Source organism: Geospiza fortis, unplaced genomic scaffold (assembly GCF_000277835.1).
Source record: "Geospiza fortis unplaced genomic scaffold, GeoFor_1.0 scaffold163, whole genome shotgun sequence".
In the NCBI taxonomy this organism is placed as follows: Eukaryota; Metazoa; Chordata; class Aves; order Passeriformes; family Thraupidae; genus Geospiza; species Geospiza fortis.
In genome coordinates this window covers 1255608-1270334 of record NW_005054401.1, presented here as the reverse complement: position 1 = coordinate 1270334, position 14727 = coordinate 1255608, and the positions used below count along the sequence as shown (strand labels likewise).

At 45.9% G+C, this 14727-nt stretch overlaps 1 protein-coding gene across 1 annotated transcript in view; it reads left to right on the top strand.

Moving 5' to 3' along the window:
* Positions 1–908: 908 nt before the first annotated feature.
* Positions 909–14727, top strand: part of GDNF (glial cell derived neurotrophic factor) — a 16944-nt gene continuing 3125 nt past the window's right edge. The window contains exon 1 of the mRNA XM_005426069.1: positions 909–1080. Coding sequence (XP_005426126.1) covers positions 909–1080 — 172 coding nt within the window. The remainder of the gene's footprint in view (positions 1081–14727) is intronic.

Genomic DNA, 14727 nt, shown 5'->3' with positions numbered 1-14727 from the left:
AAAAGAATGAGGATCGGTGAAAAAAAGAAAGAAAGAGAGAATGAAAGAAAGACTAGGGGAGGAGAAGAATACGAGTGGGAAATGGGAAGGGAAGAGGAAAATTAAAGAGAGATGGAAACAAAGAGGAAAGGAAAAATGAAAGTGGAAGGAAAAAAGGAAATCTTGAAGTAAGGGGGAAGGGAAATAGGAAGAAAAGAGGAAGACAATAGGGAAAAAGGAAAAAATAGGGGAAAGGAGGAGTGTAGGGGAAAAAGGTAACGAGTGAAGATGAAAGGAAAAAGAGAAAAAATTAAGAGCAAAGAGAGGACTGGATAGTGGAAGGGAAAGGGTGAGGGGAAGAAGAAAGGGAGTAAGAGAGAGGAAAAAAGGGAAGGAAATGAGGGAAGGGGAAGAGAGGGAAAGGGAAAGGAAGGTTTCCTTGTAGCACAACTAGTCTGCACAGACCAGCACCCCAGATCAGCCCGGTTCTCCCCGGTCCAGCCTGAGAACAAGAGCCCTGGTGCTGCCCAGGTGCTCAACAAGCACAAGGTGACCTGCCTGCCAGTGGGCACAGGGGCATGGTCACATTCCCTGTCCCTGGAAACAGACTTGTGGGGCCTGCATGCCTGCCTTCCCTAGGGCAGCTTTCTCAGGCATAAAGGGACTGGAGGCCATCCTGTGCCTCCCTCTCCCACACCACTCACTGGCTGGAGAGAGCCCACCTCACCACCTCACTCCTCTGGCTGCACGAGGAGCAGTTGTTTCTCCATCCAGGCCTGGCCTGAGTGACCCAGTGTGATCTGGGGTGCAAGACTGTTCAGCTTTGTCTCAGGGTTAGCACAGCTGGGGCAGGACTGGGGAACACAGCAGCTGGGAGCTAACCCTGCCTCTCCTTTCTGCCAGGGGCCCGTGTTGGAAGGAGATCTAAGATGAAGTTATGGGATGTTGTGGCTGTCTGCGTGGTGCTGCTCAACACGGTCTCCACCTTGCCCCTGCCCACCGGTAAGACGCCTCCCAAGGGGTCCCCTTCAGTGGTAGAGGGACCTGAAGATGATCTCTCCCCCATCAGCCTGCTGCCTCCCTATGCTGTGCACAGTGACTGTAAGAAACATTCCCCTTTGTAGCAACTGCTGTCTGTCTTGCTAAACTCGCTTCCCTTTGCTCAGGCATCAGGGTGAGGAGAGGATCCTCCCATTTTGTGCCCCTGTTTCTCCACATGCAGTGTCATTGGCTTTGGTCTTTCTTGAGCAGCTCCAAGCTTAGTCATTCTCCAAAGCTGGGGGTTGACAATTGCAGTTGCAATGCCCCCTGCCCACTCCAGCCCTGCCTTCCTGGCAATCTTAGGATCCCTCTGGTTGAAAAACGTGGGGAGGTGGGTTGTACGAGTTTGTTGTATGCAGAGGAGCCGAGAGGAGGATCTGGTTCACACCCCTCGCAGCACAGGCACTGAAAGTCCTTCCCCAGCGCCTCAGCCTCCTCTCCCTGCTCAGACCTGCCAATGCAATTATTCTCTGCCTGTAGTGGGCGCAAGTCCTGATGGAGGTTTGGCTCCGTGATGGGAGGCACTGTACACATCCTGGAGTACTGCTGAGCTTCATTAAATCCTCCTAGGTTTCTGATCTCGAAATTAGTGTGTCCACATGGAAATTTAGAAGAGTAGCTGTGGCAGGGTTAGGAGCTTGATGCAGAGCAATCCACATGAGCTAGCTCACAGTAAGACAGTTTACAATCCAAATGACAGATAATAATGCCTTGCTAATAATAGGTCCTGTATCTACAATAGCAGGTACAGGATTTTCACAGTGGTATGTGAGTGCTGTGTTAACTCTGGCGGCTTTCTAAAGAGAGAGGTAATATGACTCAGTAAGAAGTGGTGAATACTCACATGAATAGTGGAGACGTTCACTTAGCAAAGGCGCAGATGCAGTTTGAAAGTTGCTTCTTTTGCCCTTGCTCATCCCCCTCTCTGTTTAGTTCGTTACAGGATACAGACAGTATCCAGTAATTGGGATTCATTTCTATCTCCTTTTCTGGAGGCACGTCCTTTCCCTGGGCCTGCCACAGCTCCAGTCACAGGCAGCCACACTCTGGTTTCTCTGGGAGCAGCCAGGCTAACGCAGTGAGGAGGCACCAAGCATTTGCTGTGACTTCACTTTGACCCCTCCCAAACACCCGTCTGTTCCATACACATACATTTATGCCCTTGCCTGTTTAGGCTTCTCTTGTCCCTTCTCTTGCTAGTGTTTCCCCCCTGCTGGAATCTTGCCTGGGCTCCCGCCTCCGCGTGTCCCAGCCTGGGCTCCTGCTGCTCACAGACTGGCAACCCTGACATCCTTTCAGCCCCTCCACTCAGGGACATTGGCCAAAAGTGTTTCCTCACAGGGCTACAGCCTGCCAGGATCATGGGGCTATCACACATGGTGATCTTCTTCTCCGTGGCAAGCCATGTGGTGGATAAGTGCTGTCCTGCGCAAGGCAGTGATCAGATTTTCAGGCCACTGTGTTGTTCTCCTCTGCACAGGCTGGCTGAAGTGCTGGTGTGAGAAGATCATTAGGGGAAAAGCATCATGAGTCAGTTTGTGGCTCTTGCATAAACTTCAGGGTGGGAGAGCATTTATGCTCCATCTTTCCAGAGTGATTGTATTTGTACAATGCCTGCTTTTATCTTGAAACTGCCCTCTGGGAATGTGGTCCCCGGTAAGCTGATTCCTCTTCAGCAGCTCAAGGGGATAGGCAGAAGTTTGGGTTCTCTCAGTTCCTAGTATCCAAAACTTCTCATCATTGCATCTTCTTTTTTTTTCTTTCCTGTGGATTGGATAAGCAAGAAGCAGGAAAAAAGACAACCTCTGTTTTACCTGAGCTGTGGCAATATCAATATTATCTCTGTTTCCAGGGTACAGACATGGGCTTAGCCATGCAGAGCTGGGTGGAAGGTTAATGTCCAGGACAGTCATTCGAGAAAGGGCTGATAGTTTGGTCTCGATTTTTTAAGTCTGTGTATCACTAACAAATGGCCTGGCTGCAAGAGCAAAGGAAGCAGTACTATTCTTCACATCAGAAATTGAGGGAAACCCAGGGCGTTCCTGTGATCTTTGTAGGGCAGCAGTTAACACAACAATCGAGTCTGAAAGTTAGAAATTAATCTCTATGTTGCCAAGTCAGATGAGTCAGGGGAGACCTGCAGAAAGGTGACTGTAAGAGAGCAATGAAATACTCTGGTGCACTTCTATGCTCTTTGTTGATTTAAAAGTGTGCAGTGTCTGGCAAACAGTCTGCAAACAGGCTGTGAGGCTGATCCTTCCCAGGCACACCACTGCCTTCCTGCTGCAGCAGCACTTTGCTCAAGTCACCCTCATCAGTGCCTTTGACATATTTGTTCTCTCCACTTACAATTTGGTGGCATGCGCCCTTCAGCACAGGAAAGACATAGAGCTAAGTACACAAGAATAATCAGTGTCTACACCATGTATATTTCCCTTTCCACTTGAAGGTTTCTCTTGCCATCAGAGCACAATGTGCCACAAGCACAGAGGTGTGCTTGCAGCTGCCATGTATTCAGATCTCTATGGGTGCTGTTGGTCAGCTGCTTTGCTAAGGGCTTTGGCAGGAGACAGCTCACAAAGTGGTGGGAGCACCATCATCACCTGTGTTGCCTCATATGCATAGGGCAGAGTGTGGGCCCTGTGTGCTGTGTGCATTCAGAGAGGTGCACTGCTGTCCCCTAAAGCAATCCCTTTGTAGCCATTCTGCTCCAAGGTACACTACTCTTACTCCAGAGAAGTTGTGTTTCCCACACACCACTTGCATCAGGGCTTAATAGGATTGTGAGATCAAGTCCAGCCCTAAGGGCAGGCCAAACAGCTTGCTGGGGAACACATCTGTTTCCCAGGCCTTTGACACCTTTTTGTGTTCTTGTTTGATGGGATTGCTTTCTCTGCAAAGTACTCTGAGGTCACCTGATGTTACCCCATCCCTTTCAGGTTGGCTTGAAACCTCCCTTCATTTCAGGCTCCAGGCAGGGTTCTAACCTCCTGGGCTGATCAGGTGTAATGTGCTGACCTTTGCTGTTCAGGGCAGTAATCAGAGATGGCAGAGGATGCTAGCAATTGCAATCTTCTGCATTTTTAATTGTACTGGAGGCTGGAGTATCCTCCACAAATGCAGTGCATTGGAGATGAATCCAGTATTTGTAGGTGTTTTGGCATCAATATTCATGGGATAGCTTATTTCACACCCACGAAAACCAGAATAGATGTAGAGTTTGTAACTGTTTCATTGTTTCCCTTATGCTACAATCCTCTGGAGGAAGAACACTATTAGCTTAAATACCAAATGCAAGTAGAACAAATATAAACCACATTATTATAAACTAAATACTAAGTCAGTAGCCTCAGAAGCATGACAGTGCAGAGGGAGCCAAACACTTGTTTGCATTATACAGAGTCGCCAGTGAATACATCTTGTAACTGCTTGCTGTTGGATGCACATAATCAACATGTACGTGAGGACTGGAGTGTTCTAAAATCCACTGTATGATAGGTATTTTCTTGATCAAGTGAGAACCTTTACTAAGACCTAGTGGTAAGCAGGTAGAATTAAATGAAACATCTCCATGGGATTTTCTCTCCTAGTAAGAGGAAAAAATAGATTGTTTTTTGCATCATGGTGTCTGAGTTACTCTACAGCTACTGAATGGTCATTCACTGTGGGAACTCCTTTGGTATATGCTGTGACACACCATGGTGTGTGTTTGTGTTATACCTCTGTTAAAAATTCTTCCTACTCCGGCTAAGGTGTATTTAATGGTGAGTTACTGCTTTTAGCTGCCAATTTTATCAACTAAAATGGAAAGTATCTAGAAAAAATAGTGGTATTGTAGGGCTCTTTAAGGCAAAACCGGTATTTAATTATGCTTCCAGCTGAATGCATTTCCTTCCCTACAATATTTATTAGGCCCATTCAATGTACAGCTCTCATGTTTCTGCCCAGGCTTTCCTGCTCAGCACACCTACGGCGTGGCGTGTGTGCTTTAGACTCAGACACCCAGGAGCTGCAGGGGTAACCTGCCCTCCCAGCAAACGCAGTGCTTTCAGGGAGGTATCAGCCACCCCGAGCAGGTGCCACCCTGTGCCATCTGATCTGCGTGTGCCCAGCTCAGCCAGTGCATCCAGCACAGCCAGTGCATCCAGCGCAGCGCATCCTGGGTGCCCGAGCCAGCACGTGTATGTATGTCCTAAAGTTTGCTTGCACAGGGACACCCAGGTTATCTAGGCTTTCAGAAATCACAAGCACTCAGATTGGTACATTCATGGGCAAAATTCTAGAAAAATAAAGAAACCAGTCAGATGAGGTTAAATCCACAGGTATGTAGCCCTAAAAGCAAATTCCTCTGCAGTCTCTGGTATGAATGCTGAATATACTCCAGTGAAGAGCACTCTGTGACTTAAGGGAAAAAAAGTTCTGAATTGCAGGATAATAAAGTTCTATTTCTCATTTTGAGTTATCCTTTCCTGAAAGTGTTAGTTCTTTGCTGCTCTTCAATTTAGGGACCTCAAAAGATTGCCAGTGAAACTGTGGATGGTGTTGGATATTTTGCAGGTGTTTATTGACAGATAACATACCTGGAGATACTTTTCTTTGTTATCTTTCATAAGACTCTTCAGTATATTTTAGAAATATCCATGTTCAGGATTTGCAGATGAAGAGCTGCAAAACATTCCTTGAAAAGCTGAAGAATTCGGTTGTGTTAAATATTCATTAGACTGCCACTGAATTCAGTGGAGGAGGCATTGTTTGTCCACCAGTAGAAGATCCTCTGACTGATAGGTTGTAATGTCTTTGTCAATTACACTGTTCCTAGTTAGTACTGCAAAAATCAGTTTTAAAATAATTGAAGTTACAAAGGCTTTGAGAAGCCATTTGGGTCATCAAGTCCCACCCTGCCACAATTACAGGTGTTCAGAGGTGAACATCTAGTGCAAATACCCAGCTTTCATCCCTCCCCCCACCACTATCTAGAAATCACCACATAAAACTTGCAGTACGTAGGCCAAACCCTGCATAACTACATTTGTTGTGGATTCCCGTATTTCTGAGGCACTAAGAAATAAGTAGAAATGAGTAGAAATAAACAAGCAATACAAAATACTGCAGCATAACCATGTCCAGGATCATCAGACATCTAAATAGGCCACTGACACATTAGTGCTGGTAGAGTGGTTAGCACTGCAGAGTGGTCATTTTTCACAAAACCAGCTCAGTTTCTGATTGAGAAATATCCTTTGGTAAAGAGAACCACAGGAAAGATTTCACTTGTTCTTGGAATTTCAATCGTGATTGCAAAGAGAAGAAAGAAAATAGGATCAAAAACACAGCTGCAAGTAAAATATTAAGACAAAATGTTTGTTAGAATATGTTTTAAGATCAAGAACTCAAAATTAATTTTGTGAGTTATTTCACGTAGCAGCACTTTTTAAGGAATAAAGCCACGCGTATGACCTAGCAGAAGTTTAGAATCTATTATACATCACTTAAACTGAAACCTGCAGGTACATTTCTTTGAAGTCTTTGGAACTTGTGCAAATACTTTAAAGATTATAGCACAGGAATATTGTTCAAACTAAGCAAACACTGAAATCCATGTATTTATTTTCCTGCGTTGTGCCTGGGCAATGTTATAGCAGTATGCCAAAACTTCTCTGGTGGCCACGATTTTAGAGGCAAGTTGGTCATATCCCCTTTGAATAAACTGTGTACAAACACCTGGACTATCTCTGCTTCCATCCAAAGCATTTGTGATTTCTTTGTCAAAATCAGCCATTACTTAGGATATTTCTGAAGGGATGTAGCACCCAGTTTAGCAGTTAGGAAGGACCTTGCTCTTCTGAGCACACACCAGCTCTATCAGGCAAAGTGCCACTCCACACCTCCCAGCAGAGCCCTTCTGCAGTGGAGTGCATGCACCTGCCCTAGAGCCAGGGACTGATTACTATAGCAATAACAATTTTCAACTAGCAATATTAAAACCTTCCATATTGTTCCTTCTGCAAACACATTGAAATGCAGGCAATTGAAAGGCAACAATGAAAGATCATGTGCTATTTATAGATCAGATCAAACGTGATAGCAGCAGAGATTGCCACAAGAGAGAAACATCAGCCAAGATTTTGCCCAGACTGCTCTGCCAGTCTGCGGCCACAGGGAAGAGACTGGGTTAGGGTCCCATTAGAGTCTGTTCTTCTGTTTTGCTGCATGTTTTAGTTCCTTGGGGATGCTCTAAAACCCAAGGGGAGGTGCAGCATAAGAGCACAGGCATTCTAGTAATAGCTGATGTTATTGATTTAAGCGTGCTCTTTCCCTTCAGTGAACTTTTGTTAAAGAGGAGCTGGGTTACCATCGTGGGCTTTTACTGATGTCATAAGAGAGCTGGGCTGGATCATTTCTGCATCAGGGATGGTGAAGAAAATACCATCAGTATTTCCTCCATTAAAACCTGCATGCTTGCCTATTATCTGGCTGCATGTGTTCATGCTAACAGAGGTTGCAGGTTTCGGGTCTTGCTCATATGTACTCACCCAAGGCTCTCACAGGATTTGAGGTTCTAGCTTACCCAGATATTAGGAGTAAACCTAAGTTTTACTGGGAAGCTGAGTATTTGCTCAGCATGGTATGGATGTGGGAGGGTGCCAGATCTTAGGGAGGAGTCAGCAGGTATGTATCTTGCCCAGGTTTGGCTCCTACTTGTTCAGTGGCTTCAGGCAGGATACTGGCACTTTTTCTATCTTTACAGTCTTTGTGCTGTAACTTCTTCTGATGCAGGGATGCTCTGAGGGTGCTCACATACCCACCACCCCTTAGGATAAGGTCCTAGCACAGATGGGCTCCCGGCAGCATCTGCAGGAGATGCCACAAAATCTCAGGTGCGACTGCTGAAAAGCTGACTGCTCTGTGGTGCTCAGAGCTGGTGATTCAAAGCCAGAGGCAAGATTGCATCCTCCTGTTGCTCCTCTGCTGTTTGACTGCTGGGTGAGGTGTTCCTCTGCCCACCCCAGAGAGGCCAGAGGTGGGGGTGGGCAGAGGAGGGCAGCCCAGCATTGGGCAGGGTCCTGTGAGCAACCTGCCTGCAGTAGGTGAACAATAAACTCCCGTGAGCACGTCAGCTCATGACTTCCCCTGCTTCACACAGTCCATCTGACCTTGCTCTTTCCCCCTGTGCTCAGGGGCTTCCCACACTGGCATCAGCTGTGGTGGTCCCATTGTCTCCCCAGTTTCTTCCTCTGTTGAGAACCAGCATTTCTGCCTGCAAGAATGCAAGCAAAGTACAGAAAGAGAGGCACTGCCGAGCATGGCAGAGTGAAAATACAAAGGACTCTGTACAAAGGACTCAAATCCACAGACAAATCTGTGGATTTGTCATTATGATCGACACATGGGGAGCTGCAGGGTTAGCTAGTGAGCTACAGACACAGAACTTGACTGCTCCATTAGGAGCAAGAGCACCAGGGAGGTCAATCCTGTGCCTTTGACCAGCATTGCCTCATTGTACCTGAGCGGTGTGAGTGGCCCTGGCATCACCCACCAGGTTATTTAGCACTTGCCTTGATGAGAGACAAGTGACACCAGGGAGAGGCTCCATTTCTAAGGGCTCTCTGAGTCTGAGGGGAGCCACAGCATGGGCTGGGAGCGAGGTAATACAGAACTGTATTAAACATTTAAGTATGAGCTGACCCTGGTTTGTTTGATGCTCTATTTCCTAATGGATGCAACCAATGAGTTTCCATTTCACTCTTGGTCCCGTGGATTTTCAGGCAAGGCATGAAAGCAAAGTCATGCCTCAGAGAGGTGGTATTTTAATTGTTTAAATACCAAAAACGTTTCAGCATACTATTTTTAACTCCCGCCTTCACTTAGTTGTGTTCATATAATACTGTCTTTCTATACTAAATATTTCATTTTCAATAAAACAAATGTTTTTTCCCCACCACAGTTGCTACTTTCTCAGTTTGTAAAGCAGAATGATCATCACATTGGTATTTTTAACCTGAATAAGGTTGCACTTCCAAAAACAAATTGCTCCAAATCTCTCCTAAAATACATCCCTGTGGTGTGAGATGGAGGCATTCTGTGTTCAGACAGGCCATGTCCTCTATAATAAGCACCTGGAAACAGTACTGCAAAGCAAGCTAAATATTAAAAAAAAAATTAAATCATTATTATGAAGTCAAGTAATCATTTTTGATTTGGTTGATTTGGTTTGATTATGAAGATCCCAGATTAAATACCAGAACAGTTTTTGAAACAGGGCCATTTAATCCTAATGCAGATCTGGATCTAAATTTTCTAAATATTCCTTACCATTACAATGAGCTGAACTAAATCCCTAGAACTTTGAAATCATTCTTCAGGGTCTGATCCTGTTGTTTGAACTTCTCTAATTGAAAGATTGTGCTCAAGGGAAATAATTCAGTTAAGTGTTTGGTCTAATGTTTTTATGTCATAGCAATACACTGTCACAAAAGCAGGCATAAAAACTGCAATCTAAAAGCAAAGTCTAATTTTATAATGTTTAATATACCTTTTGTGACTCCTGTTACATCACTTCAGCTCAGGGTTTGTAAAGTGCCAAATAATGTGGCAGTTTTATGAGGTTGAAAAAAAAAAGGAAAACTCACCTATATAAATCATTCTTCTGCAATATACAGGGTTTAAGGTTTTCTTGTATGCCATAAGAGAGAGCATGGTTAGAAGAGACTGTAGTTAGTCTTTTAAATCCATAACTAGGCATCAGAAGAAGAAACTGGATATTTATCTCAAAAACTGAAGATCCAAACCATCAGTTTGTAACTACGTACAAGCTGAGGATTTCTTGTTTTATCACGCTAGGTTGCTACCATTGCTCATGGGGGACTATTTGGCTTTAAAATGAATCTGTTGATAGTAAAATCAAATTAGTAGATTTTAAAAATGTAATTGTCATCACATTTGAACAGACAGAAATAAATTGTCTATTTTTACTTAATAGAGGCTGGTTTTCAATAACGGGATGCATTTGGTGTGAGTGTCCATTTAGACTTGTTTCATGTAGAATCTATCAGAACACTTTATAATTTATCCTTCTAAGAAGCACGGGGATCAGTTCCCAGTCCTGGTGTCACATGGTGGCTCTAATTAAATAAAAATGCAAGGACAGGTTCTGGGGGGTTGCAGTGGGGAAGATGCCCGCAGGAAGGCACATTTCCCTGCACTCCCAAAGCAGAACTCAGGACGGGATTTCCCCAGGGGCTAATGGGGAGTGCCATGGCTGTTTGGCTGCAGGACCCTTCACTCATGTGTGCTGCCAGCTCTTCTTGTGCCCAGGGGACAGAGGCTGTGCCTGGGGACAGGCAGGTCAAAACTTCAGGTTCCAGAGAACATCAGCGAGGCAGGAATTTCAGTTTGCATTACAGAAGGGTGTTCCAAACCTTGGAGTCTGCATCAAAGCTATGATCTGACTGTGCCCGAAGTGTTTAGCAAACAAGCAAACAGCTTGCAAACAGCAAGCAGATGATGCAAATATTCTTTGTGTTTGGGGGTTTTTTGTTGGTTTTTTTTTTTTTTTTTGGTTGGTTGGTTGGTTTGGTTTTTAAATTAGTGTTTTGAGTCTCACTTCCTCTGTTGAAGGTGTTCACCAGCTGTGCCCCCAGCCTGATCACTCTGCTAGATTCCTATTTGCATCAGTCTTCTGACATTTCATTCTTTCTTGCTTGCTTTGCTTTTTTATTCATTTTTCTGGTTATGTGAGAAAATCTTCACAGATCAAGAGCCCTTGTTCAGCTGGACAAGGGATACAGAGAAGGTGCTCAGAGGCAGAGTGGCACATGGACTGTCATCAATACCCAACAGTCTTGATTCTCTGACCCTGGAAAACAAACTTGTATTCTTGTTGCAACCATAGGAGAAGGTTCTGCCTGATCCTGCCTGGGTGGCATGGTAATGGAAGAGGGAGTATGGAAAGGAGCTGCAGGAGAGTGAGCTGAGCACAGCAGGACACGCGTGGTGGATGCAGTTCCCACAAGTCCTCCTGCCTGCCGCAGGCTCCTGCTGCAGGGACACTAGGCAGAGGTGGTGCACAAACACCTGCAGGTGCCTGCGCACACTCTGCCTCCGAGGGACTTCCTCAGGGAGCTGGACAGTCAGGAAACAACTTTGAGAACTGTGACATAAAACCCAAACAAAACCTCATGACGTCACACCAGTCTATGGCACCACAGTTTCGGTGGTGGGGCTGAACCCATCACACCCAACCAGAGGGGTCTGTGAGCCTTTCTCCCACACTCTGAGCAAGACATAGAGAGACCCTGTGTTCCCTAAGGGAGGATTTTCCTTTTGAAGGACATACATTCCATTCGTTTGGGAAACACATGTTTTGAGGTGCATCACACGTGTGAGGCAACATTTGCAAACCTGTATTGAGCACATGCTGCTCTGGCTATCCTATCCTATCCTATCCTATCCTATCCTATCCTATCCTATCCTATCCTATCCTGTTCTGTCCTAGGTGGCTTTCCATTTTTAAATTCTAATTCCTTCACACCCCAGAGCTTGAGACTGGGGACTACTCCTCAGAGATCTTTGCTTCTTTAATGCCATTATCCCAGCATTTTCTGCTGGCACATTGCACAGCATGACAGGCATCTGTCATGTGTTTCTTCTCTCAGCTTTTCCAGCAGAAGGCAAGTGTTGTCAGTAAACTAGTTTGTTTTGAAAAATGTGTGTGTGTGTGTGTATAATTAGTTGTATTTGTGTGTGTGTGTATGTGTAAACGGAGCACACATACACGCGCAAAATGTGTATCTGCTCTTTGCAGGGGCATGAAACCCCCCCAGCAAACTCTGTCTGCTGCACAATTAAGTCAGCACAGTCCATGCAGTGTGAGGGAAGCTAAGATGCTGTGAGACTATAAACATTTTCTATACAACGTTGCAGACAGAAGGGTAAAAAAGTATCCCTGTGTCAAACCGCTTTATTCCAGTTACAAACCATGGCTGCTCGCTGAGGCAGCCCCCGTGAGCGCGCTGATGTTCCCTGGCCAGAGCTCTGCTCAGCACCCCCACAGCCCCTAGCAGAACTTAAAACACTGCACAGACCAAACAAGTGCTCAGCATGCCATGTCTGTGGTGCGGAGAGGTCTCAGCATCCCTGGAGCACATCTACCGTGTGCCCATCAGGATGGGGACATCCTGCAGTCAGTCTTCTCCACCTTCTCCCAATATTCCGTGGGTTCTCTGGGCTTTATATGGGTCCAAATCCGGCCAGCTCGAACCCAAGCCCACCACAGACTTGCATAGATGTAGGATGAAAGACAGAGAAGCGTTGTTCCCCACGTGGATGCACGTATCCTGTTTATTGGCTTTAGACAGGGCCAATGGGATGCCACTGGGGAGGGGCAAGGGGAGCAGTACCCATGGGGCCAGCCGCCAGGTGTGTTTGGGGAGGAACCGTGTGATAGGGAAGGGGAATACACCGTCCATGTGACCCAGTAACAATTCTCCTGTCACCAGTGCAAGGACAGATGCAATACAGCACCTCCACCTTTTCTGTTAACTAAAACCAAAAGGAAGTGTGTCAGACTATTTCTGCTGCTGATTATGAATTTGCCCACCACTCATGGTTTGCGGGCCTGTCAATTTGCTTTAGTTCCACAAACTCTGAGCGGTTGACTTCTGCGGTGCTGGAGACGAAACCATTGATAGCCTTTAAAAGTATGCAACGTAGAATACCAAATGCTAACATGTCTAGGAAAAGAACAACAAAAAACAACAAAATTGTCCTAATTATAGAGGTCTGCCACCCCGAGAGTCCTCAGTCCTTGAACAATCCACTGAACCAGTCCTCGGATTCCTGCTTGACTCGTCTGATTGGGCTTTTCACTTCTTGGAGAGTGGCGTGGACTTTGGGCGCTTTTGATGTTAGGTTCATGCAGCAACAGATGCAACACCTTCCCTTCTGTCTATTAGCCTTTTATGGAGTTTAGTCATGGAGGTTATTGTTTATTCATGTATGATGTCTGGTGGTAGCTCCCTCAGCATTTATCTCTGGTTTCAACCCATCATGCCTGGTGTCAGTGCTGGTGTTTCCACTGGATTCTTCTGGGTCCTATTTCATCAGTTTTTCACAGAGTTTTGTTTCAGGCTCTAGGTCTTCACACCCATGCTTGTTGGAAAGCTGAATATCCCTATGCAGCCATGGCTGGCACCTCAGCACAGGGCTAAGACAAGTCTCCCTTCACTCCTGGTTGTCAATCTTTCTTCCAGACCCCTGTGACCCATTCCTAGTGACTGCTTGTAGTCACACTGATGACTGGCTTATTAAGCAGTAGAAAATTAGCTGATTGCAGGGATTGGAGCAGTTGCTAAGACTGTTAAATTATGGAAGCAAACCTGGGGTACCTTGGCACTGCGTTGGAAGCTGCCAAAAGAGCATTGCTGCATTGCTCACAACCAGTTTGGGGCTCCACAGGCAGAGGAGAGTGTTGCCTACAGAAACTTGCAAGGTCTCACTGAGCAGCCCAGTAATGCAGCTGCCACTCTGTTGATCTGATGTACCCATATAGACTGTACCAGCACATGTAGTTTAGGTGGACAGCCAGCGACCAGGATCAAGAAGACCTGCACATTTTCTCAAGGGGAGCTCTGTGCTCACTGTTTCCACCCGTTTCCTATTATCACCCACAGGCCTTTTGTCTCCTCCTGTGATGTAATCTCCAAATATTGGGGGCCACTGCAGGACTCTTACTGGTAGATTTGGATACCTGCACAGGATAGTTTCCAGTTCCCTGGGCTGAAGAGAAAGTCCACACTGGAGGCAGGAAATTGGAATTCATCTTACTAATAGTACTGCCATTCCACCCAGTGAATCTCCAAAATATATCCTGGTGTTGCAGTAGGGCATGAGCAGAGCAGGGATCCTCAGCTCCATTAGACACTGGGAACACTTCTTGCACAGTTCATCTTAGAGCCTTAATGACATTAGCAGGACCAGTCTTGCTGCCAGTGACCCCATTTTCTGGGTGCAGCTTGTCTCTGTGTGTAGCTAGGACTTCCCTAGCTGAATGCTGTTGGTTTGATTATTTGATCTACTTTTTGCCCTACTGCTCACACCTTCTGCAGCATTGACAGTGCATATCTGCATCGCCAGCATTGCGTGGGTCTCTTCAGTGGCATTTAGTTTTCTCAACCTGAAATATCACAGGCCACTCACAGTGCAGAAAGCTCTCAGTGGCATTGCCTCCCTTGGTGCGGCTGGGGTAGGAATCACACACAAACCAGGATGGATCTCAGCGTGCACTTTTGTCAGGAACACAGTCCACCACATGGGTCTGCCCTCCTCCTATCTACTATGCTCCAGGATAAGGTTGGCAGAACAGTGCTTCAACCCTGTAGCTGTCTGATCGGTATTTAGCCAAAGTACACTCCTTCCTATAGCACTCTCACAGGGCTAGGTGGTATTTTTGCTCCTCAATTGCAAACCATTTACAAGTGATGTGCTGAGCTGAGTTATCTCTTCAGTTGAGCCACAGTTTTGTTCCTCCCTTCTTAGGAGAGGGAGCTCTTACTACCCTGTCAGTGTGCCAGGCTTGAGATAAGCATAAGGCTGAATGTTGCGAACAATAATCTCTACATATAGGTTGGCTTTCCTTGTAGCCGTCTCTTGGCCCCTTCCTGATGGTTGATCACTGCATTGATTTTGTTAATCCCTCATATGTTTCCC